Source organism: Lepidochelys olivacea (genome assembly GCF_965140295.1).
Source record: "Lepidochelys olivacea isolate rLepOli2 genome assembly, chromosome: 11".
Lineage (NCBI taxonomy): Eukaryota > Metazoa > Chordata > Testudines > Cheloniidae > Lepidochelys > Lepidochelys olivacea.
Window position 1 is genome coordinate 9,895,596 of NC_140421.1, and position 22,634 is coordinate 9,918,229.

Genomic DNA, 22,634 nt, shown 5'->3' on the forward strand with positions numbered 1-22,634 from the left:
CTGTCTTTGTCATTTTAAACTACGTGCTGTGGGGACAGAGGCTGTCTTTGGAAAGCACTTAGCTCATTTTGGGCACTCCTGCAATTGAAAAATAAACAGAAGTTCCCCCAAGCATTTGTTCTGTGAACCCACTCTTGACTTCCAAATACTTTCATTCGCTTAATGAAAAGTTGAGATTCTAAAGCCCAGAGTTTTGCAGTGATGTGATTTTTCATACCTTAGTGAATAATCACTGAAAAGCCACAGTTCATACATGTATTTTACTTTTTAAAAATAAATCAGGCACAAATACATATTTACAATTACTGTACTTGAATCCTGATTCTAGCATCAAACTGGATGTAATTTTACCTTGAACACAGCATAGATATCAGGTTCTTCTGCAAAAGGAGATTCGTATACAGTTTTTTTTATTAAGAACAATGAACCCACTAAAATTAAAATGCCTTTTGATCCCACTTAATGCATTGTTTTAACACAGGACTGGAATGTTTTCTTTCCATATAGTACATACTCAACATGACTGCATAGTATGGCATATGACTCTGGGTCTCTGAATTACAATTTCTTCCGTCTGCTAACTAAGAGGATTTACTTCCACCAATAAAGAGAGTTCCAAATTCAGTATTGAGAACATCATCAGGAATCATATCATCATCCATGAATTCATCTCCAAGCTTCTTCCACCATGGCCAGCGAGTACATTTCAGCATGGTATTATGGGATTGTCTGGCTTTGCATGCCACAGGGACTGACCGACTCATAAAGACATCAAGATCTTTTTCTGTGGCCTCCATGAGACTTGGAGCACCTGTAACAAAGAGGAAAACTAGTTGTAATTCTCTCTGTGGAAAGGAAAAGGCTAGCATAGGTCATTATTCTTGGATCTATGCTTCTTGGTGCACAGGGTGATCTCTACTGCAGTGCTTTCAGTGCACCCCAGTACCTGCATCCTCTCTTCCTATTGGTCCCACCACAAACTAAATCTCTGTGCATCCAATAGTTGCCGGTTTCCTTGCTTGTGTAGTACTATTCTATAGTTACACAGTGGGTAGCAGATCTAGCAATATTGTTCAATAACTTATTAAATTTTGCTCTGCCTGGGTGCTAAGTGGTGTCTGGATTGTGCTATTCTAACCCTTTCATCCCAGATTGTCTTCCTGGGTCCCACCAGGACAGAAGAAAAATCCTACTTGTTCTCATTCAGGTGAGCCTACCCTCCTTGCCCAACGCATGACACTCTCCCATCCCAGAATGGCCTTAGCTCAAAGTTTTCAGTCTCTAAAGCTTCTCACCAGTAGGGATGGGGATGCTTCCACCATCAGTCCATTTTTGACAAACAGAATGAGGAAAAACAGTCATCCCCAATTCTGTAGGGAAGATGATGTGCAAAGATCCTCATCCTTGGTGACTTAAAAGCAACAGAGATGGCTCTGTGAAAGGGCTGTCATAAAATAACAAAATAGAGCCTCATTACAAATCTGTTAGACATCAGCATTATGAACAGAAGGATAGGGCATGTCAACATACGTCTAGTAACGCATGTCAATGTACTTAACCTCTAGGGACATCTAAAAATATAGTAGCATCTACTACTTGTATATAAAAGAGATTTCAGTTTTGAAATGTGTTTTTACCATTATTCATGGTATAATCCTAATTTTCTCTAAATTAGTTTTGTGAGGCTGGCAAACCAGGTGCCAGCTTAGGCCAAGGCCTCACTTGAATACTGACAAACACATAGCTGGGATCAGTCTGGTTCACCTGTGCGTTAGTATTGTTAAAACAGGTATTACAATTATAAGAATGTACTTCATGTTTAGACTTTTTGAATGCTTGTAAAATGCTGCATGCATTAATCCAGGCGTAATCAATAGGCAGACGATGGGCTAAATCTGGACTGCCAGATGCTTTTGAATGGACCGTGAAATCTTTTTTATTATAAAAAGAAAAGGAGTACTTGTGGCACCTTAGAGACTAACCAATTTATTTGAACATAAGCTTTCGTGAGTAACAGCTCACTTCATCGGATGCATCACGAAAGCTCATGCTCAAATAAATTGGTTAGTCTCTAAGGTGCCACAAGTACTCCTTTTCTTTTTACGAATACAGACTAACACAGCTGCTACTCTGAAACCTTTATTATTATAGTTATTGAGGTGTGAAAATATAAACCTTGACCAAGAAATTTGGACCTTGACAAAAAATAATTGACTACCCCTGCATTAACCTCACTCATAACTTCTGTATCCCGTATCATAAGGTAATATCTTAGCATTTGCATTGTAAGCTTCTGTAATTGTGTAAATCACCAGACAGGAGAGACACATTCACTACTAGTCTCCAACAAAAGGTGTTAGGTCCTGCCTAACAAAGAAGGCCCATCAATACCAGATACACTATATAGTGGAACATCAGAGGACAAAGGAATTTGACTGCTCTCCCCACTGCTGCATGAAGAAAATATGCACAAGTGAATTCCTCCAATCAGCGGAGTTTGCTACTCGATGAAGCAGCGGGGAAGGCATAAAACCCCCCAACAAGGAGGAACTGTATCTCTATTCTCCTTGGACTCCTAAGTACAAGATTTCTAGGCTTAAGCAAAGAATCCCCAGCTGCTAGCCTGGGTTAGCCCTAAGGGACATACAGAGCTTGCTTATTATACAAGCTTTGATAAGGGTATGTCTATACTACTCACATTACAGCGCAGGTGTGGCAGCACTGTGACGTGGGTAGTGTAGAGAGAGCTCTCCAGGCGATTAAAAAAAACCCACCCCGAACGAGCAGTGGTAGCTTTATTGCCGGGAGTGCGGCTCCCAGCGATAAACTGCTGTCTATATGGGCGCTTTTCAGCGCTAAAACTTTTGTCACTCAGAGGTGTGTTTTTTCACACCCCTGAACGACAAAAGTGTTTCGCTGAAAGTGGCAGTGTAGACACAGCCTTACTTTTTGAAACTTAAGATTGGAACTCATTTGTGTGTGTGTGTGTGTATATATCTGTAATATAATATCTAAAGATTTATTATATAGGAAAAGGAAACGAGTTATTTACAAGATTAAAACAGGTAAACACACATTATATGTGTGTGTGTTTACCTGCTTTAATCTTGTAAATAACTCTTGTTTCCTTTTCCTATATAATAAATCTTTAGCTAGTTTATTATAGGATTGGCTACAAGCATTGTCCTTGGTGTGAGATCTAAGGTGCAATTGACCTGGGGTAAGTGACTGACTGGCCCTTTGGGGCTGGGAGTAACCTGAATATAGCTGTGGCCTTGTGTATAAGGGACCATCTATCACAAAGATAAGCTTACCTGGGCGGCAAGATAGATTGGAGTACTCAAGGGGACTGTCTGTGACTCCATGATAAAGGCTGTTGGAGTACGTGAGGAGTTTACATTGATAATTGGTTGGTGAAATCTACATGAAATCCCAGAACTCACAATCAATTTGGGAATTGTGCCTTATTTCCTAACAGTCTGCCCTTAGGTTGGTACCCACGCTCTTGAGCCACAGCAGGACAGCTTGGCAAGTTTAACCCATGTAGTGACCAAAGGAATGAACCTAGAGACAGGCACATACTCATCAACAGCTCCATGTCCGTGCTGAGCTGAGCTAGTAACGCCTCTCTGCGCTGTTCTGCTCTGCGATCCAGGCTGCTCCTGAGCAGGTACTGTGCCAGCTTTTCCTGGGCCTGCCGATGTAGCTCCTTACTCATTTCTTCTGACATTTGGGAAGCCTGGAGGAAAACAACATCTGTCACTGTCAAAGGAATGGTTATAATTTTAAATCCTTTGTGGGCAGATTAATGTCTACAGAACAACATTTGCATTCCTTGTCTATTTGTAAATTTAATAATTCTGCTTCCTCCTAAGTTTTCTCTGCAAAGTGATCCATCATCAAGCAGATACAGTTTTCCAATTAGGCTTTACTTAACCTGTTTTATTATATTAAAGGTAAAAAAATGATCCTAGATTATTCCTCTCAAAGACAAGTAAGCAGGATTAATATGCTACTATATTAATATGCATGGGTTATCTTGAGCACTGAAGTTTATATTACTGCATATATTTTATCCCTCTAATGCACTACGGTGGGTGGGGAATGCAGAGCTACAAAAGAGACACACCGGGTGCAGTCTGATGTAGTCATCCACCTTTTGCTGTAATGCTAGTTTCTGTGCACTGGTGAGTTCCGTGGGTTCTTTCCAGGGAGAGAGAGCCTTCCGTTTCCTTTGACACTTTCCCAGGAATTTATGAGCCTGCATGAAAGACGGTATCAGAGTATGCCATTTACAGGTTAGGGGCTTGTTTTCGTGCATCTTTTAAAAAACTCAAAAGAAAAATTTCCCAGCACTGCAGCCAGAAAGGTGCCGCTTTCGATTTCACAGTGCAGAGGGCATGAGTGGGTATGATCTGATATAAGCCAATAATTTATTGTCAGTGTTACTGCTTAGACAAACTGCAGAGAGAATCCAGCCCTCGTTCCAAAGTAACAGCTCTTACCACATTTTCATATGAACTGCACTGTATTTTGTAGTTTACACAGGGTTCTTAACAGCTGATGAAGTTTGGGGCTCTGGTTTGATTTGCCTGAGCAGTTTTTGACTATTTTAATATTTGGTTGCTAAATTCTGGCAAAGTTGTCATTTCTAGAAGTAAACAAGATGAGCCTCAAAAGGAATTGCAATAATCCAGTCACTCTTGTCTAACACCAGTACAGAGTTTATATACTTACTGCTCTCTGAATGATGACAGCTGCCTTATACTGCTTAAGAGACTGTCTTTGTTGATGAACTTTTCTCCTTGCCCTATATCCCCTCCAGTGTCTCTGGATAGTTAACGCTGCCTTCCCCTCCATTTCCTGAATGTGCCTATCTACCTGACCTAAGGAGATGACAGAAATTCATAGTTACACAACTGTGGGGGTAATCTCACAAGCACAACAAGGTTTGGCGTCTCAGTCCTTGGAAGAAAAACCACCACTGAAAAGTCAGGCAATGCAGCGAGTGGCATTGGTGGAACAGTAGATGGCCCTCTTTCCCCTGAGCCAAAACCTCAGCACACTAATCACAGCCACTGGGTTACTGGAGGTACAGTTCTCCGCATAGACATACCACTGCTGTGGGTTCTTAAATGAACCCAAAGGGATAGGATCTCCCTTTTACATCACATCTCTGCAAAGAGAAGAGATTTCAAGCCACCACGTCTTTTGATTACTGAGAATTTTAAGAGTTTAGGCTGTTCTCCACCAGACACTTCCATCATAAAAAGGGATAGTCAGGGCACAGATTGCAGATGGACATGCGAGATTGGGAAATACTTTTGTTTGTACGAAAGATGGTTTTATGGAAACCTGAGCCCTTAATACTTTTGATACAGTTCAATATAAATCATACCAGGCTGGACTATTTCCAGTAAAGTCAGTTGCCGTTCATGAAAGAGCCTCATGGCCCTTTGTCTCTGAAGCTGCAATTGTTGTCTGAGGGTCTCGTCTTCTTTCAGCCTCTTTAAATGTTGCAATTCCTGTTCTCGTTTAGCTCTGCAATAGACACACATATTAAGAATTGGCCTAAGCTTTCAATTCTCAAATGCACATTTGGAACTAACCTCCAATCTGTATTCGTCACTAGGCTGAATGATCCAGGGGTGAGGCAGCAAATCCTTAGAATGAACTGCCATCTGATCCCTTGGAACTGATTTGTAAAGCTTCTGTAGGGTCCATGCTGACCAAGTTAAGATCAGAAAATGGCTGACAGTCTAATCGCCAAGTCCCTTGGTATACAGAAGATCTAAGCCATCTATGCAGTTTGGTGTCAAACCAGAGGATATAATATGGCTTGGGATAAGTTTCTATCAAGGGCACTGCTGCTCATTGTAAGCCAGCTTCTCAGCTGACATAACCTGGAGTAGCTCCTAGTTTACATCTGAGGACCTGGTTCAGTGACTTTGGTCACCTATAAAACTAGCGATGCATTTCAAAGTTGCCCATCACCATCTAGCAGGTGCCATACACGGTACAAAACAAGAATAGTGCCTTTACTGTCTGCAAAAGAATTCTCCCCTTCCCCTCCCCCTCTTCTCTTTAAGGCTGATTTTCTTAAATTGAATAACTTTTGGTGATTGACTTCCAGGAGAAATGCTGACAGGTCGTTCTTCTGCATCAACATTACTGATGGAAGCCTAGGACATAGAGGCGTCTTACATTGTCCCTTAAGAGCAGCAAGGCTCTGATTCTTCTTGATCACAAGTTGTAAGGAACACCACAGATGAGGACACTGCACTGACAGCTAACTAATGAGACCCTAGGAGTTTAAAGTTGCAATTCTTCAACAAAAAAACTTCAAAAACAGACACCAACAAGAGACGGCTGAATTGGAATTAATTTGCAAATTGGATACAATTAACTTAGGCTTGAATAGAGACTGGGAGTGGATGGGTCATTACACAAAGTAAAACTATTTCCCCATGTTTATTCCCCCCCCCCCCCACTGTTCCTCAGATGTTCTTGTCAACTGCTGGAAATGGCCCACCTTGATTATCACTACAAAAGGTGTTCTTTCCTCCTCTCCCCCAACCCCCCCTCCTGCTGGTAATAGCTCACCTTAAGTGATCATTCTGGTTACAGTGTGTATGGTAACACCCATTGTTTCATGTTCTCTATGTATATAAATCTCCCCACTGTATTTTCCACTGTACACATCCGATGAAATGAGCTGTAGCTCACGAAAGCTTATGCTCAAATACATTTGTTAGTCTCTAAGGTGCCACAAATACTCCTTTTCTTTTTGCGAATACAGACTAACACGGCTGCTACTCTGAAACCGTAGGGACTAGCAATCATCATTTTCCCCTCCAGCACAGTCCTGTGGAGAGGAGGGCATTCTCAAAGAGAACTAGGCCCTAGATTTAAAGCTCAGAACCCTAACGGTAATTGCTCAAGGCTGCCTCCTTTCCCCATTATGAGTTAAAGGGCCACATTGCTATTATACTCCTAATTACATTCTATATGATATTTGTAACTTTACTGTATGTAGCAGAATGGTTTCAAGAAAGGCTGCAATCAGATTGTCCACAGAGGTTTCCAGTCCCATGTATCTCTGCTTTAAACTGTCTCTTTGTGTTTCTGATCCAGGAAAGCACATATTTTATATATTTTACACTGTGAAATCTCAGGATAAAAAGGGACTCATGACCTTCCCCTGACAATCTTATTCATGCTATTTTTCTAGAAATCCTTATCACTTCCACTAGTTGGGAAGCCACGTGAGTGTAGAGTCTGCCCTCTGATGGATTCCTCCAGTGTATGCCTATTACACTGTCACTGTTGGATGTTATGCATTTAATAGGTTTCTATTATACTGACTATGTGTTTTGCAGAATGCTGGCTCTTCATCATTCAGAGGGATATAGAATGAAAACCCACATCTAGGTTACACAAGAGCACCTCTTACAGGAAAATACACCCACAGACTGAGACCTATCTTCTTTTTACTGGGCATGATTGAAAAGAACCCACTTCTGATCAATAATAAAAGTATCGATAGATATTGATGTATGCCTGATTAACACAGATTGCTTCGTTGTAACAAATGTAAGATTAGTTGGTTACGTGACAGCCTAACCAACTTTTAGGGCAGATTAGCATTTTTTTAAAGATACGTTAAAACTGAGAAATATTTCTGAAACCATATTGTTTTCAGAAGCATACAGCTGGCAGATTTTAAGATACCCAACTGCTACTGCGTGTGAGCCACACACAAGCTATGAGTTTCAGCCCCAACTAAATTTAACCATATTTACTGAGATCATAGCTTTCACAAAACTCCATAAATATAGTTACGCCCTGAATTCACAGCCACAGCTGCTGACTGCTGAAGCACCTCAAGTATGCTATATTGACATTCTAGGATGCTTTCAACCAGCAATGCTTACAGGATTCTAAGCAGTATTCTTACTCTTCGGCATACCACTCTAGCTATCGTTTTGAATTAGACTGTAAACACTTTGTGGCAGGATTGTATTTTTATTATATTGTGCCTAGCACACTTGGTCCCTGATCAGGGCCTCTGTGCACTACCAGAATAGAAATAATTACTATCCCTTCTGATCTGAAACTAACATACACAAAACTTAGAAACTGCTTCAACAAATGACCTACATTAATATTTGCAACTACTAAAATGTTTGCACAACAAGTGTCAGCAGCCAGAGATCTCATCGTTCCCCTTGGCCTCCCTTCAAGTTATTGCTAAACTCTGACTGTGAGCTTCTGGGGGTTGGGTGCCTGATTTGTTCAGGAATACTGGCCCAAAGTGGTCAGTAAGTACTTGGTGGGAGTCAGTGAGGGAGCCGACAAAACCAGAAGCCATCCCCAACGAGGCCGTAGAGGCCCCTCCACCTGAAGATTGGGGTTCCATGGAGTTTGGAGGTCTGGCTGGGCAGGAGCAGAACTAACGAAGAGCAGCTCTCTCTGGCATAATCCCTCAACTAATCCACAGGCAAATACCCATGAGAATTTATGTAGCCTCCATCAGCATAAACTCTTGTGGGTTCCTCTCCTCCCTCAAAAGGTGGTTTTGGCTCAGGTGTGGAGGAAGCAATAGTGTGAGGGAGCTGTGCTCACAGGCAGGATGTGGGGGAGGGAGGGTGTCACTGAGAAGCAGTGTAAAGTGGGTGGCCCTCCACAGATGCCTTGTTATCTGTGATTTCATAAGCATGGCCATACGGGGTCAGACCAAAGGTCCATCTAGCCCCGTATCCTGTCTTCCCACAGTAGCCAATGCCAGGTGCCCCAGAGGGAATGAACAGAACAGGTAATCATCAAGACTCATTCCCAGCTTCTGGCAAACAAAGGTTAGGGACACCATCCCTGCCCATCCTGGCTAATAGCCATTGATGGACCTATCATCCATGAATTTGTCTAGTTCTTTTTTGAACCCTGTTATAATCTTGGCCTTCACAACATCCTCTGGCAAAGAGTTCCATAGGTTGACTGTGCGTTGTGGGAAGAAATACTTCCTTTTGTTTGTTTTAAACCTGCTGCATATTAATTTCATTTGGTGACCCCTAGTTCTTGTGTTATTTCCCCACTAACCTTGAGACAGCCACACAGTTGAGGGCAGAGGTAAATACCTCCCAGCTCAGATGAAATGGCAAACCTGGTTTCACACCTTGTCTAGGATTTAAGGAGTGTTGTTAGAACATGGTAATTAACATATTTCAAAAGTCTAGCATAGACTTTAAAACATGCTAAACTGGTTGAATTAAAGCCTAGTGGGGAACCTCAGTTTTAATTCAATCACTTTAGCATGTTAAAGTGGATGCAGCCTTGTCTACACTAGACTTTTCAGATGTGTCAGTAAGAATGTATTACTTACCATGAGCAAACATCACACCTTAAATCCCGATCTAGCCGGATAAGAATATGACATTGATTTGAGTTTCATTCTTTGTGAGCAGAAACAAGTGTCCTAGATCTCATTCCATGGTTTGCTGGAGGGACCTGAGATACAGCCCTTAGCAAGTCAGTTTGTTACCATTATTGTTTCTTTTTTCCATCTGAGAAAATGTCAGGTATATTATACAGAATGTGTATAGGAACTTACAGTGCTTTGTGTTTTTTTAAAAATATCTGGATGTTCATGAAGCCCAAGGAGATATACTTACCGCAACTAGAAGTAGCTGGTGAAGACTAAATAATCCAACCCAATGCGGTAATCTAGTGCTCAAAAAGACTGAGAAAACTCTGACATTGTGGACATTCCATATGTTGCTACTATGTGTTGCAGTTTCTGTTATAATTCATAACTGATTTATACATATTTAAATACAGTTAAGAACAATATTGTGTGCAATTTTGTTATGTAGAAAAATATATTCTTTTTGTTCATATATAGTGTCCAGCAAAGCAGTTTCTGAGAGTAGAAACCCTGTTTTCCTGAATCCTGCTTAAAAAGGGATGTTTTTTTTTACCTGAAACTTCTTTGTAAGGCAGTCACTGCTTTAGGAAGCGTCTTTAATCTTTTCCTGGTCTGAAATCCCCTCCACACAGCCTGGATTAAACAAGCTGCTTGATGCAGTCTCTGAAATTAACAAACCAGTTGACAGAATACATTCTCAGCATATATAAAACGTTTTATTGCTACTTGCTCATTTGGAATAAACTCAGTGTTTGGTCAAAACTGATTTCAGTTTTCACATGCTCCGTAGTTCACTGTTTCCAAATACTTGGGTAGATTTACACTCCCATAAATAAATTACTAGCATGAACCCTATATTTGTTACCAGGGCAGCTGCTTTGTTCATCTGGTTCAATTTTCTATATGTAGTACATAAAGGACTTCACAGAGAAAATCCATCAGCTAAAAGTCTTTTTTTTTAAGTGGAGGGCAGCTCAGAAAAATAATCCAGCTAATGTTTGAATCATAGACTCATAGGACTGGATAGGACCTTGAAAAGTCATCTAGTCCAGTCCCTTGAAATGAGGTGGGACTAACTATTATCTAAATTCTACACCATACATGACAGGTGTTGTCTAACCTGTTCTTAACCTCCAATGACGGAGATTCTACAACCTCCGTAGGTAATTTGTTCCAGTGCTTAATTACCCTTAGAATTAGGAAGTTTTTCCTAAAGTCTAACCTAAATCTCCCTTGCTGCAATTTAAGTGCATTGCTTTTTGTCCTGTCCTCAGTGGTTAAGTAGAACAATTTATCACCTTCTTCTTCAATTATATTTTTACTCAGTTACTTTTCAGACTAGAACTGTGCTTTACAATTAAAACAATCCCTGTACAGTTCTAGCTCTTGGAATAACACCTCTGAGAGATCTGAATGTGTGACTCTTGTTGTCCAGGTGGATAAAACATGTACTTGCTCTTTAGTCGAGCCGAGTGTATCTCTTACTGGTCACTTCTTTTCCCTAAGCACTTACATGGCCCCCCATCTCTGAAGTATGCAAGTGTATACAGATCTAACCTTACACATCTCTGTGAGGTAGGGAAGTATTATTTTCCCTAGTTTAGAGAGGGCTGAACTGAATTAAGTGACTTTCTCAAGGTCACCCAGGAAGTCTGTAGCAGTTGCTAAATGAACCCAGATCTCCTGAGTCCCAGTCCAGACCTTAACCATAAGATCATTCTTTCTTTATTTCTTGATGGGCATATGTCCTCATTGTTGGAAGTGGTTGAGTAGAAAATAAAAAGGGGGGTAATTTAAAAAAAAAAGACACATGTATGAGCAGATACTGTTTGGGGCCTTTGAAAGGTGGGACAAGAGTAAACCCAATATAAGCAAATATAAACCCACTAAAGAGAGAAGTCTCATTAAATATTCTGCACCTGCATTTCTCCTTTCCTGCAGAATTCTGAGTAAAGAAGGTCCAAAAGTTGATTGAGATTCCTGTCAAATCCTTTGCCAGACCATTGCTTACTTAGCAGAGTTCTCAGACCTAGGTGAGAGAGGAAAAAAATAAGCAAGTTACATTGTTCGAGCTAATTTTTCATTCGCTTGCTTACCAAACAGATTTCAAACTAGCAAACATAAAGCTGAACATCAGACAATCAAATCTGATTGTACGTGTGATGGGCTTTGGAAAGGGACATTAAATCAGAGCTAAATATGAGGACAGGCAGTTACTTTTGAGTTTCAATGTAAAATGTTTTTGATGAAGAGCTGATGGTATAAACATCATTGCAAAATGTTATACAATAGTTATAGCTTTGTAGGTACAAGTCATTGACTAACTACAGTCACATCTATGTGACAGGCAGATAAATTAAGTTTTTTGTGTCTGATCAGCTAATTTATGTAAAGTAGTTTGAAGATCTAAAGCACTACATAAATGTTAGGTTTTATTACAAGTGCTTTCATGTTCACCACAGTGAAACTTGCTCTTTCAGGACCTGTCACTAACCACTCATATTATTCTGGAATTTTTCTTCCCTGAGACAAGGAGTACAGAGACAAACCTTTGTAGCGGGTACTGAGTAACTCCACAAGTTGGGGGTGAGATTCTGCCACTGACAGCAACGATTTTGTAGCAGCATTTCCTGTGACAGGATTGGTGGTAGATGAAAGCTTATAAACAAGTTCATCTAAAACAGAGTGAAGGATCTTTTCATCCACATGGAGTAACACAGAACTAACAAAAAGAGACAAAAGCAAGCAGGAATGTTACTGAGGATGCATATTTCAACAATGGCTTTCTTCTTCTGAAGCACTGGGCACAAGGCAATGCAGGATACATGATTCGCTAGATCAGTGGTCCAACCCAGTATGGGAGCGGGAGGGAATGGATGACCTACTGGGCCTTTTCCAGCTTTGTGTTTACATTAAAATGTAACTCTAGATCAGGTAAGGTTTAACTCTCCTTTAATTATGGCTTTGATCCTAGAATGAAACAGACATTTTTGTATTTAAGACTAAAACAATTCCTAGGGCTTGATCCTATAAGGTGTTGGGCATTCTAGGTCCCATCCAGCACTGCACTTATTCACACGCCATTCACTACTATAAGCATGTAACTATTCTCATTGACTTGAATGGGATTACACATACACTAAACCGTTTTACTACAGTGGGACCAGAGTGCTTAGGACCTCGCAGGATTGAGCCCTTAGGGACAATTCTATCCTCAACTAAACTGCTCCCACTCCTATTGTCAATGGAAACTGTATTAACATGTCTGAGGGCAGATATGTGCACTTATATAGCAGTTTACATGTTTGAAACTCTGCAAATTTAGCTAATCCTCACAATACCCCTCCACAGTAGGTTTAAGTATTATCAGCCTTTTACAGAAGGGTAAACTGTGAAGCAGACGTTACTATGAAGTGAGCTGTAGCTCACGAAAGCTCATGCTCAAATAAATTGGTTAGTCTCTAAGGTGCCACAAGTCCTCCTTTTCTTTTTCCAAGATCCTAAGTAATTCAGGGCATGTCTACACTGCAATAAAACACCTGCGGCTGGCCAGGCTTGCAGGGCTCAAGCTGGGGGGCTATAAAATTGCAGGGTTGACTGGGACTGAGCTGGAGCCTGGGCTCTAAGGCCCAGTGAGGGGGAAAGGTCGCAGAGCCTGGACACCAGCCCAGGCCCAAACATCTACACTGCAATTTTATAGCCCCACAAGCCTAAGGGAGCAGACCCAGGCCTGTCATGGGTATTTTACTGCCTCAGTGGCAGAGCCAGTACTACAATTTGGGAGATATTCCAGGCCATTGGACTCTAGTGCAGTTCCAGGAACTAAAACAAAAAAAAGTGATATTCACAATAAACAAAGCAATTTAAGGATAGAGAAAACTGCCCATTTTAAGACTTCCCCAGCAGAGCCTGGTATAAAATATCTTAAGCATGCAGAAACTTTCCTTTTACAAACCCAGTACCAAACTGATCTTTAAATCGAAAATAAATAAATAAATTAAATAAAGGAAAATCAACAGAAATCTTTAAAAGCAGCTAACCTGTCAACCCTCAAAATATTCTGTAACACAGACATCATTGCAGTTTCAGTTTCTACATCGTCTGTGATTAGCAACTGCAGGAAATGTTTGCTCTGCAGCACTGCAACAAAGGAAAAGGAAACAAAATCAAGAAATAATCAAAGCCAGAGATTTAATGCCAGTTCATTTGTAGTTTACCAAACAGACCTATAAAACACATTTCCTAGCAAGTGAAGGGAGGGTCACTGTTTTTTTAGTAAATATTCTTTGCCTTTCTAACTTTTACAGTGAGACAGAATGGGAGAAGGAAACGAGCCTAAGGACTTGTCTATACTGGGGTTTTTCTGCACGGGTGGAAACCTCCTATGTACTAGGGCTGAGGTGGTGTAAAAAGTTTCAAAGGCGGGTAAGCCACACAGGCACAAGTCTTTTTACAGTGGGGCAGAGGCATGGCGCAAAAGTTTCCAGTGTAGAGGACTCCTGAACCTTCACTCTCTTATACCAGTTTTACGTCAGGATAACTTCACTGACTTCAATTAAGTTACAATGGAGTTAAATAGATGCAACAGACTGGAGATTCAGACCCACTCTTTTTATTTAATAATTATCCAGTCATTTGTATTGTTTAAACCCATGTGCTGAAATTTTTAAAATATTTTTTAATGTCAAATACTGGGCAAAATTCTTCTCTCTGTTACATTCTGAAGTCAATGGAATTTATACAGGTATAATCGAGAACTCATTTTTGACTGAGTATAGGTCAATTTGTCAGATGTTTGTAGATTTGCCAGCACTGCAGTAAAATTAAATAATACACTGTAAAGCTTTTTGTTTATGTTTTGTGAACCTGACCCTGCAGCGAGCTCTGTCTAGGCAATCTCTTGAGCCCATATACAGCTCATTTTAGGACAGAGGTGTGAAAGTTTCAACTATGCATTTATATTAGGAAAAGCTCTGATTGTTGTTAAGATCTATCATTAAAAATGGAGGCTGCAGGGAAAAAACTGTCTGTCCAAATCAACAACCTAAAAATGGAATGTGGCCTCTTCCTTTTATTTTTGCTTTTCTAAAGGTCTAGATTGCCTGTTTCATTTGCTGATGCTTCTATTGTATAATGCAGAGGTTGTCAACCTTTTTTTTTTCTGAGCCCCCTGCAACATGCTATAAAAACTCCATGGCCTGCCTGTGCCACAACGACTGCTTTTCTGCATATCCAGTAGATTAAAAGCCAGGGCCAGCATCTGGGGGTAGCAAGAAGGGCAATTGCCCAGGGCCTGATGCCACATGGGGCCATGAGAAGCTACGTTGCTCGGACTTTGTCTTCAACCCTGTGAGGCAGGGTTTGGGCTTTAGCTTCAGACCTGCAGGGCTCGGCCTTCAACGTTCTTTGCTGGACCCCAGCGACTCTAATGCTGGCCCTGCTCTCTGGTATATTTTGGCAGACCCCCGGAAACCGAGGCCTTGGACACATGGTTGAGAACCACTGGTATAATGGATTATTTCAAGAGCTCATTTAAAAGTACGTGATAACCGGATAAAAACAGGACACAGACTGGTTTTGGAATCACTCCTGAACCCTTCACTAGTCATTGTAGTTATATTAAAATTCAAAATTTTTTTAGTTATTTGATGTTGCAACGAATTTCCAACCCTTTCTCTTACCACACTCTGTTAGCTGAATATGCCCACCGAACAGCCAGCAGATGGCATCAGTTACTGTCCGGAAACACCGTAAGAATTCACTTTTTTCTTCATCCTGAACAAAATAAAATAAATAAATAAATTATAGAAGTGATCAGATATAATCCCAATTTCAGGCCTGTATTTTGTGCTATATCCACAACTGTCAATCAGGACATTGCACTGTATATGATCCTTACTGACCATGAGAGATGCAAGTTATACTAACAAGCTAATCCATAATGTTATTAGCTAATACGTTGATTTGTGAATGCTGGATATTTCAGCAATTCATTCACTTTAATGAGGCTTCTAGAGAGAGTGAGCCTGATTCTGATCTCATTTACAGTGGTGTAAACTCAGAATCAGACCGTGTACGGCATGTACAATTTACACAATATTAAGTATCTGAATATCTTTAAGAGCCTCGACCTTGATCTTTGCAATGAGGGACTGGTACATAAACAGTAGAAACTGTTTGAGTTCTCAGTAGACTGTCAGTCTCATTCAAGACAAAATAACTCATAATAAGCATTGTGGCAAAGGATGCTGGATGCTTATCGGCCAGGTCCCAAGTGAAGTAAAATGCTGGATCCCCACGTCCATACCCCTCCTCAGAGGGTCCACATCAACTCCTGGCTTCCTCCTCCATCCCCCTGACACCAGATGCTGCAAGAATTCATAATAGACCCTGCCATTCAATCTAATGCAGGGGTTCTCAAACTGGGGGTCAGGACCCTCGGGGCATTGTGAGGTTATTACATGGAGGGTTGCGAGCTGTCAGCCACCACCGCAAACCCCGCTTTGCCTCCAGCATTTATAATGGTGTTAAATATATTTAAAAGTGTTTTTAATTTATAAGGGGGTCGCACTCAGAGGCTTGCTGTGTGAAAGGGGTCACCAGTACAAAAGTTTGAGAACCACTGATAATGACTGTAAGGAACATGCAAGCAATGAGGGTCTTAGGTCTATGAGAGGGACTGGAAGGGTCACTTAGTCATAAGTTGTCTATGCTTGGTGGAGTGGGGCTTGCTAAACCCTCTCAGAGTGTGTGGTCAAGGCTGGATGCTCAGTTACCTCTGGACAACATGATTGGAAGTTAAAGTACTGACCTCTGATATAGCTTGTGCTTGCACTCAAGGATAAATCCTGCACAGAAGTGGGTGATTCAGTAGCATGTGGGTTGAGACATATAATAAGAAAGTGTGGGCAAAATTACACACTGTGGGTAGACAGAAGACTCCAGGGATGTCAATCGGGAAGCTTTCACATGCTCTAAATTCACTTAAAAGAACTGAGCAGACAGAATATGTCATACTGCTGATATATAATTATTACTCAGGAAGCATGTAGTTTCCAACATAATACTGTACAGTGTATGAAAACTTTGACTAAGTGCAAGGAGCAAGTCAGACAAAAAGAAGTGTAATATCTAGGGGGAAAGTTCTATTCAGGGAACCCATCAGCATCCATGTGGTTGGTTACTCAACTTCTACTATTTGTATGGATCCTAGGGTCTCAGAGTGCTTCTAAAACACTAGGGAATTTCGCCATGAAATACCCTTTTGAAGTCGCTAAATAGTGGTTACCCTCTAAAATGGGGACGAAGCAACACTTTCGAAACTACTCACTGGTTTGGAGTTTCTCAATTTTGGGTGCCATGTCAGTATCAGGGGGCACTTTTGGACATTTTGGCCAGGTTCATTTAGAAAGTACACGGCAGAAGAGGCTCCAGACCATCTTTCCAAATAGTAATTTCCTCTTCTGAAAATCTGAATACAGCACTATGAACAGAGTAGTTGCCAAGTCAGACTTCGTCATTTCTGAAGCTAAAAGGTAAACTCATGATTGGTAGACCCCAAATTTGATTGCCCAGTTTTGTTGAGCTGTTTTTGCTTCTAATTTATTATTGCTTTTTTCTCAGGAAAACCCACTATCAGTAGTCAAGCTCTTCACAGCAACCCTGCAGTAACAAATTAGTCCATGCACACATAGGATGGAAGAAATATTCTGTGAGGAAAGTTATTCCAGTTTCAAAACTCCAAAAGTCAGTTACTAACAACCATGAGAAAAAAGTCAGTTCTGAAAAACATCCTTTTATATTATGGTGTATCTGTAGCAGAACCCTTCTAATTCAGTAGACGAGCTTGGAAACACTGTCAATCAGTTACAAAATGTTCCTGGGGCTCACTTAACCAAGCAATTCAAATACCTTGATTGCTCGGATAAACCGTGCTTGCAGATGTCTTCCCAAAAACAGGAGGTTATCAACAGCTGAAGGAAGTAATTTATTGTAAAATTCTTCAGGATCTTCTTTCACCTCCAGTCCCACACAACACTGACTGAAAAGAAAGAGCACACAGATCTGAACCTTGCAGGGTCTGTTGGACAAAAGCAAGTGAATAAATGCCAGCAGAGACTGAACGACAGATAACTGTTGCAACTAGCTCCAAGACATCTACCTCAAAGGAAAAGAATCATTAGTCTGTTGGAGAGAGAGAATTTGTTTGTCTTGGCCAAAACCATATCTAGGTCACATTACCCATTAGCTTTCTGGGACCTGTTCTGATCTGTTCTACATACCATCAATGCAATGCTAAGATACTATGATACCATTAGAAAACCAGGACAGACACACAGATTAAAATCAATCTGGAACTGGAGGAAGGTTTTGTAAACCAAAAAATACCATGCAGATAAAAACACAAATTCACAAATAACTGGGGGGATACTTTCTGCAACCTTCCTCTTTTTTTAACAGTGTGGGTGAGCTAGGAAATCAGTACTACAGGACTACACTTTAACCCTCAGTATTACTGTCTTGGGCATTTTTGGAGGAATCTTTTTAGAAATAATTACTGTCATATAGTCACACAAGTGGGCAATTTTTCTGCACTAGAGCTGGGCAAACAGAAGAAAATTCATGACTATTTTGTGAATTTTGCTTTGAAATGCACCTCCACCTTCTTGTGTGCAACCCATTTTGTTAGCTTTCCATGAATATTTGTACGAATGAATGTAGTTAATCTGAACAGTGCACAGAAAGTCAATGCCAGGTGAACCACTGAGATTCATTTAGTTACAAGAAGACTTGTTTTGTTACAAAATTAATTTATTTTGTCTGGAAGCAGAATCAGTTTATAAAGCTTGGGTCACTCAATCGGAAACAGAAACATTATCATGTAACTTTGGTGCCTGATCCTGAAGCCTAGCAAATTTCTAATATCAAAAACTCACACCTAAGAGATGGTATTAGAGAGACAAAGGTGCTCTAAGGACCCCACTGCTTAGGAATTTGCTCCCTACTTAGTCCAAAACTTTAGGGTAATGTGCAAAGCTTATCATTTGACCCAGAATTTAAAAGTTTGGGGGTGAGGAGGGTAGAGATTGTTTGAAGGTGATTTGAGTTTTAAGTTGCCTGGCTCAATGGTGGTGATTTCATACCAGGTAGAATATTGCATTTAGATATCATTTGTGGTATATTTTTACATGATGGCCAGGGTACCTAGAGCGTATGGATAATGTCCACTTTTTTTAAAGCATTTCAACACATCTAAAAGAAACAAAAAACAATTTGTCAATGACCAAGAGACTGAAGTTTGTTTGCAAGAAGCATGTGAACAATTCTGAATAAGCAGTACATTGGTAAAAATCATGATCTACTTGAGGACAATTTACAAACAAACAAGGGTAAATCCGACATATTATTTATCCCCACCGAATAATCCGCCCAGCATGTTGAAACACAATGCAAATCAGTTAGGCTTTGCCCGACCTCTCTACCCTTGACACTACTCGCTGCACTCTCACCCTGACATTTTCTGCGCAACAAGCCTTGTTTTGGATGTGAGTCAGTGTAGAACAGCTTGAAAAGAAAAAAGTGAGAGGAAAGATGTGAAGGAGAACAAGAATAAAACATTACAGCTGCTTTTCATTTTACCTTAGTATCTCTGATAGCTGAGCAGCAGTAGCCCAGCCCCCAGGCAGTCGAGAGTAATCTTGTTTAAGGACCAACATACAGTATTGAACAAGATTATAATAGTAGAGGTCCTGTTTAATTTTCTGTGATTCTTTACTTCCCAAAGATGTACTATTTAAAATTTCTGGGGGGGAGAAAGAGAAAAAATTGTGCATATGTTTCTGATCCATAAGAAAGCAACTAAAAAAGTTATTTTTCAAAACATAAAAGGCCGAGTATAAATATCTGAGATCAGTGTTAAAAAAAAGCCCCGTAACAATAATGTAAAACATACTTTAAATGACTATAATTTGTTAACTTGTATGGTTACAGATACTGTATCGAATTAAAGATCATATTCCTGCTTGCTAGTTACAGATTTAGAAGAGTGCAGCAAGAGCATACATACGATCTGGCAGGTAGCCCATATGTATGAATTTGCTAGTCCATATAAAACCAAGATGAAAATCCATTATGAAAACCCTTATTAACTTGATTCTAATAATAGTCAAATTTCAGAGCTGGCCCTAGCTTGCACACCCTAGCCACCGACCATGTGCCGAAGGAACACTGCCAGGGTAAATCTTGCTGGAGGCACTGGTCGGGTTGCGTAAGAGAGCGAATAAATGAATGAATGAATTTTCGGCTTTTTTTATGTCACTTCCAGGCAATCATTCTCAACCCCACTAACTCTGCCCACAACCCCTCACAGAAGGGATTTTAACCAGGTACAGTGTCCCTGCCCACAGTAGCGTGGCTTTTACAGGAACTGTACTGGCAGCGGGGGATAGGCAGAGAAAAAGTCCATAGGGGCTAATCCTCTACTGGACTGAGGGTTCCCTTCCATTCAGACCCCAGCCTCATCTGTGGTTCCCAAGTCAATTGTCACTTTAGGAAGATTTACCGGCAGTTCTATGTTACTGACCTTATGGAGGCCCTGGTGAATATACTCAAAGGAGGGAACAATTTGACTCAGTTATATAGGTTATGAAAATGACTGTCCACACTTCTGCATTCCCTACTTATACGTTAAGAATCTTTATTTACCTTTTAACTTCAACAGCAACACAGGAACATCCTGATCAGAGCTTTCAGTGACCTGAGCGGCCAGTGCCAAAATTCTGGAATCCACAGCTGCTGGCTTCATTTTGTATGTGTCAGCTATATTTTAATAAAAGGAGTCAGTAAACAAAAGCAGCTAAGCTCAAAACTTTTTAACATGCAGTGCTTTGTTGCTAATATATATCATACCTAGAGTTGTTTAACAAAGGGAGGATCAGTAATGACACTGTGCACAGAAGAGGCACTAGTAAATCTGCATTTGTTATGTATGCACACGGGGCACATTTGATTCACAGGGTTCTTATAGGATTTTTGGCCAGGGGAATGGTGGTGAACAGAACCAACGAAGAGACAAGATTGAGCTTTTATCTCATCCTCCTAAGACTGTTCTGCTAAACAAACTTTGACATATTCAAGAGAGGACAAAAATCACTTGGAGAAGCAAATGTACTTTGAGCTTCTAACAGGCTGTGTCTACACATGCATAGTTCATCATTATGGATAGCAGTTATGTTATGAACACAACGGACTCCCAAGAAAATGCAATAAAATGAGAACGTTAAAACTGTTTAGATAGGGTTAGGTTCACAGTAACTTTCAGCTCAGCTTGCCCTTCCTTCATCATAGAGACTGAGTGGCACAAATGGGGCCAGATGCTACTTAAGAATTTGTTCTCTTAAAATGGATGAATACCGGCATTTGTCCATAACAAAAATCAAGTGAGGTAGGAAAATCTTATGGCTAAAGAACTGAATGGGGACTCAGGAGATCTGAGAATTCCTAACTCTGGGAAAGAGGTCCTGTGCAACTTTCAGCAAATAATTTAATCTCTCTGTGTCTCCATTCCCAGCTATAAAACATGATTAATACTTCCTTTCTCTCATCCTTTATCTGTTTTATTTATTTAGACCGCAGTTCTCTTTGCAGGACTGGATTAGCTTAGGCTGCAAGCTCTTTGGTGCATGGACTGTCTCTTAATATGTGTTTGTACAGTGTCTAGTACATTTGGGGCCTGGAGATGTGTGGGGCATTGAAGCACTGCTGTACTAGAAGTAAAGACTGTTCTGATGCGAGGAAAATGTGGATTAGAGTAATGTTAGGTTAAGCCGCTTGCACTTTTTTTTAATAAATGTCCTCTTGTTTTGAGACTGCGGTCATTGAGAGGTATGGCTTACTTCCATGAAAAACTGGCTTTTTAAATGCATTAGGGGTAGGAACATATCTTAAAAAGCCAAGCAAAATGGCTTCTTTCGCCTTTCATCACCTTGCTCCACACAAACGTCTCTCCCTGAGGGAAAAAACAAATAAAATCCACCCTTCTTTATCATGTCTGTTTAAAAAAAAAAAGTTCCTGACAACTGTGGGAATAGAACTCAGATCATCCTTCTCCAAAAGCATGAATCAGGAGAATCTGCCTTACTGCCAGCAGCTGGGGGAGGTGTCTAGGACACACATTTGGGCAATTTTGGCTCTATTCCATAGAGAACAGTGGTGACACATACACACTGAGCCAACTCATTACATTTAAAAAAAGCTGTACTTGGCAAAGCAATGATTCTACAGAAATAAAATTTAAAAAAGAAACCTTTGGCATTGCAGGTTTATTTTGGGGAAAACTAAAAATAAGGTAATGTGCCAAGTCAGGAACGCATCTAAGGCTGAGATCCTCAAAAGTATTTAGGTGCCCAAGGCTCAGTTCCTCAAAGTTAGGCTCCTAACTACCTTTAAGGATCTGGCCCTAAGTCTTTAGAAACTCTTCTATGTAGGCAGCAAATTTCCACCTTCACCTTTCAACAGACAACCGGTGGTGTGCGTCAGCTGCCTTAGGCAAGGGCAACTCCAATGGATGGCTTGGCTCTCACAACTCCTGGGGCCAGGCTCCCAATGGAGGGGCGAGAGGTGAAATCACCACCAACCCCCATCCTGGGATCAGACACAGCCTGGCCCTGAAGACCCTGAGCCCAAAGAGGGAGGCACCTGAGGATCCAAACCCGTTTCCCCCCCCTCCCGAGCAGCAGGATTAGACAGGCCCTCCGTCGCGCGGTTCTAGCCCCTACCCTCCAGGGGCTTCGCCCCGCCTCCGGGATTCGAACCTACGCCCCCGAGGCGGCGCGTCCCGCGCACCTACCTGGGCGCGCTGCCTCCCCCACCCCACTCTGCCAAAACCGAGCCCAGAGGGTGGTAACGACCGGTCGCGAGCCGCCCCTCCCCCCCAGCTATGAGGTCACAGAGGTCTTTAGCCAACTGCAGCGTACCCCTGCGACGCTAATTTGCATATCCGCGTCCAAAGCCCAAGCGCGCGGAGAAGGGAGCCGCCAGACCTACTCCCACCCTAACCGTCCCTGTGTGAAAGCTGCATACAGATGCCTCGCGCCAGGTCACGACTGTGCCGCACTAGCTTCTGTCCCGCGAGTGACGAAGGCGTGGGAAGGGCGGAGCTAAGAAGCAGCAGCCAGTAGGGGGACTCGGTGGGCGTTACCTGTTTCAGACGCGA

At 41.3% G+C, this 22,634-nt stretch overlaps 1 protein-coding gene across 6 annotated transcripts; it reads right to left on the reverse strand.

Annotated features, from left to right (window-relative positions):
• Positions 1 to 287: 287 nt before the first annotated feature.
• IQCB1 (IQ motif containing B1) lies at positions 288 to 22,560 on the reverse strand. 6 transcript variants are annotated; one of them, XM_084642893.1, is made up of 14 exons: positions 22,502 to 22,560; positions 20,126 to 20,239; positions 19,061 to 19,223; positions 17,333 to 17,462; positions 15,103 to 15,196; positions 13,462 to 13,561; positions 11,971 to 12,143; positions 11,341 to 11,450; positions 9,975 to 10,084; positions 5,399 to 5,541; positions 4,738 to 4,886; positions 4,130 to 4,261; positions 3,583 to 3,739; positions 288 to 811 (listed from the first exon to the last, which is right to left on the reverse strand). In XM_084642893.1, the coding sequence occupies exons 2-14, from the start codon at positions 20,223 to 20,225 to the stop codon at positions 582 to 584; spliced, it is 1,791 nt and encodes a 596-aa protein (XP_084499019.1). In that variant the 5' UTR covers positions 20,226 to 20,239; positions 22,502 to 22,560; the 3' UTR covers positions 288 to 581. The 6 variants fall into 6 exon arrangements, with proteins under 6 accessions (XP_084499019.1, XP_084499017.1, XP_084499020.1 ...); XM_084642891.1 differs by having other exon boundaries at positions 22,478 to 22,514; XM_084642894.1 differs by lacking the exon at positions 22,502 to 22,560 and adding an exon at positions 22,269 to 22,338.
• Between the last annotated feature and the right edge of the window lie 74 nt (positions 22,561 to 22,634).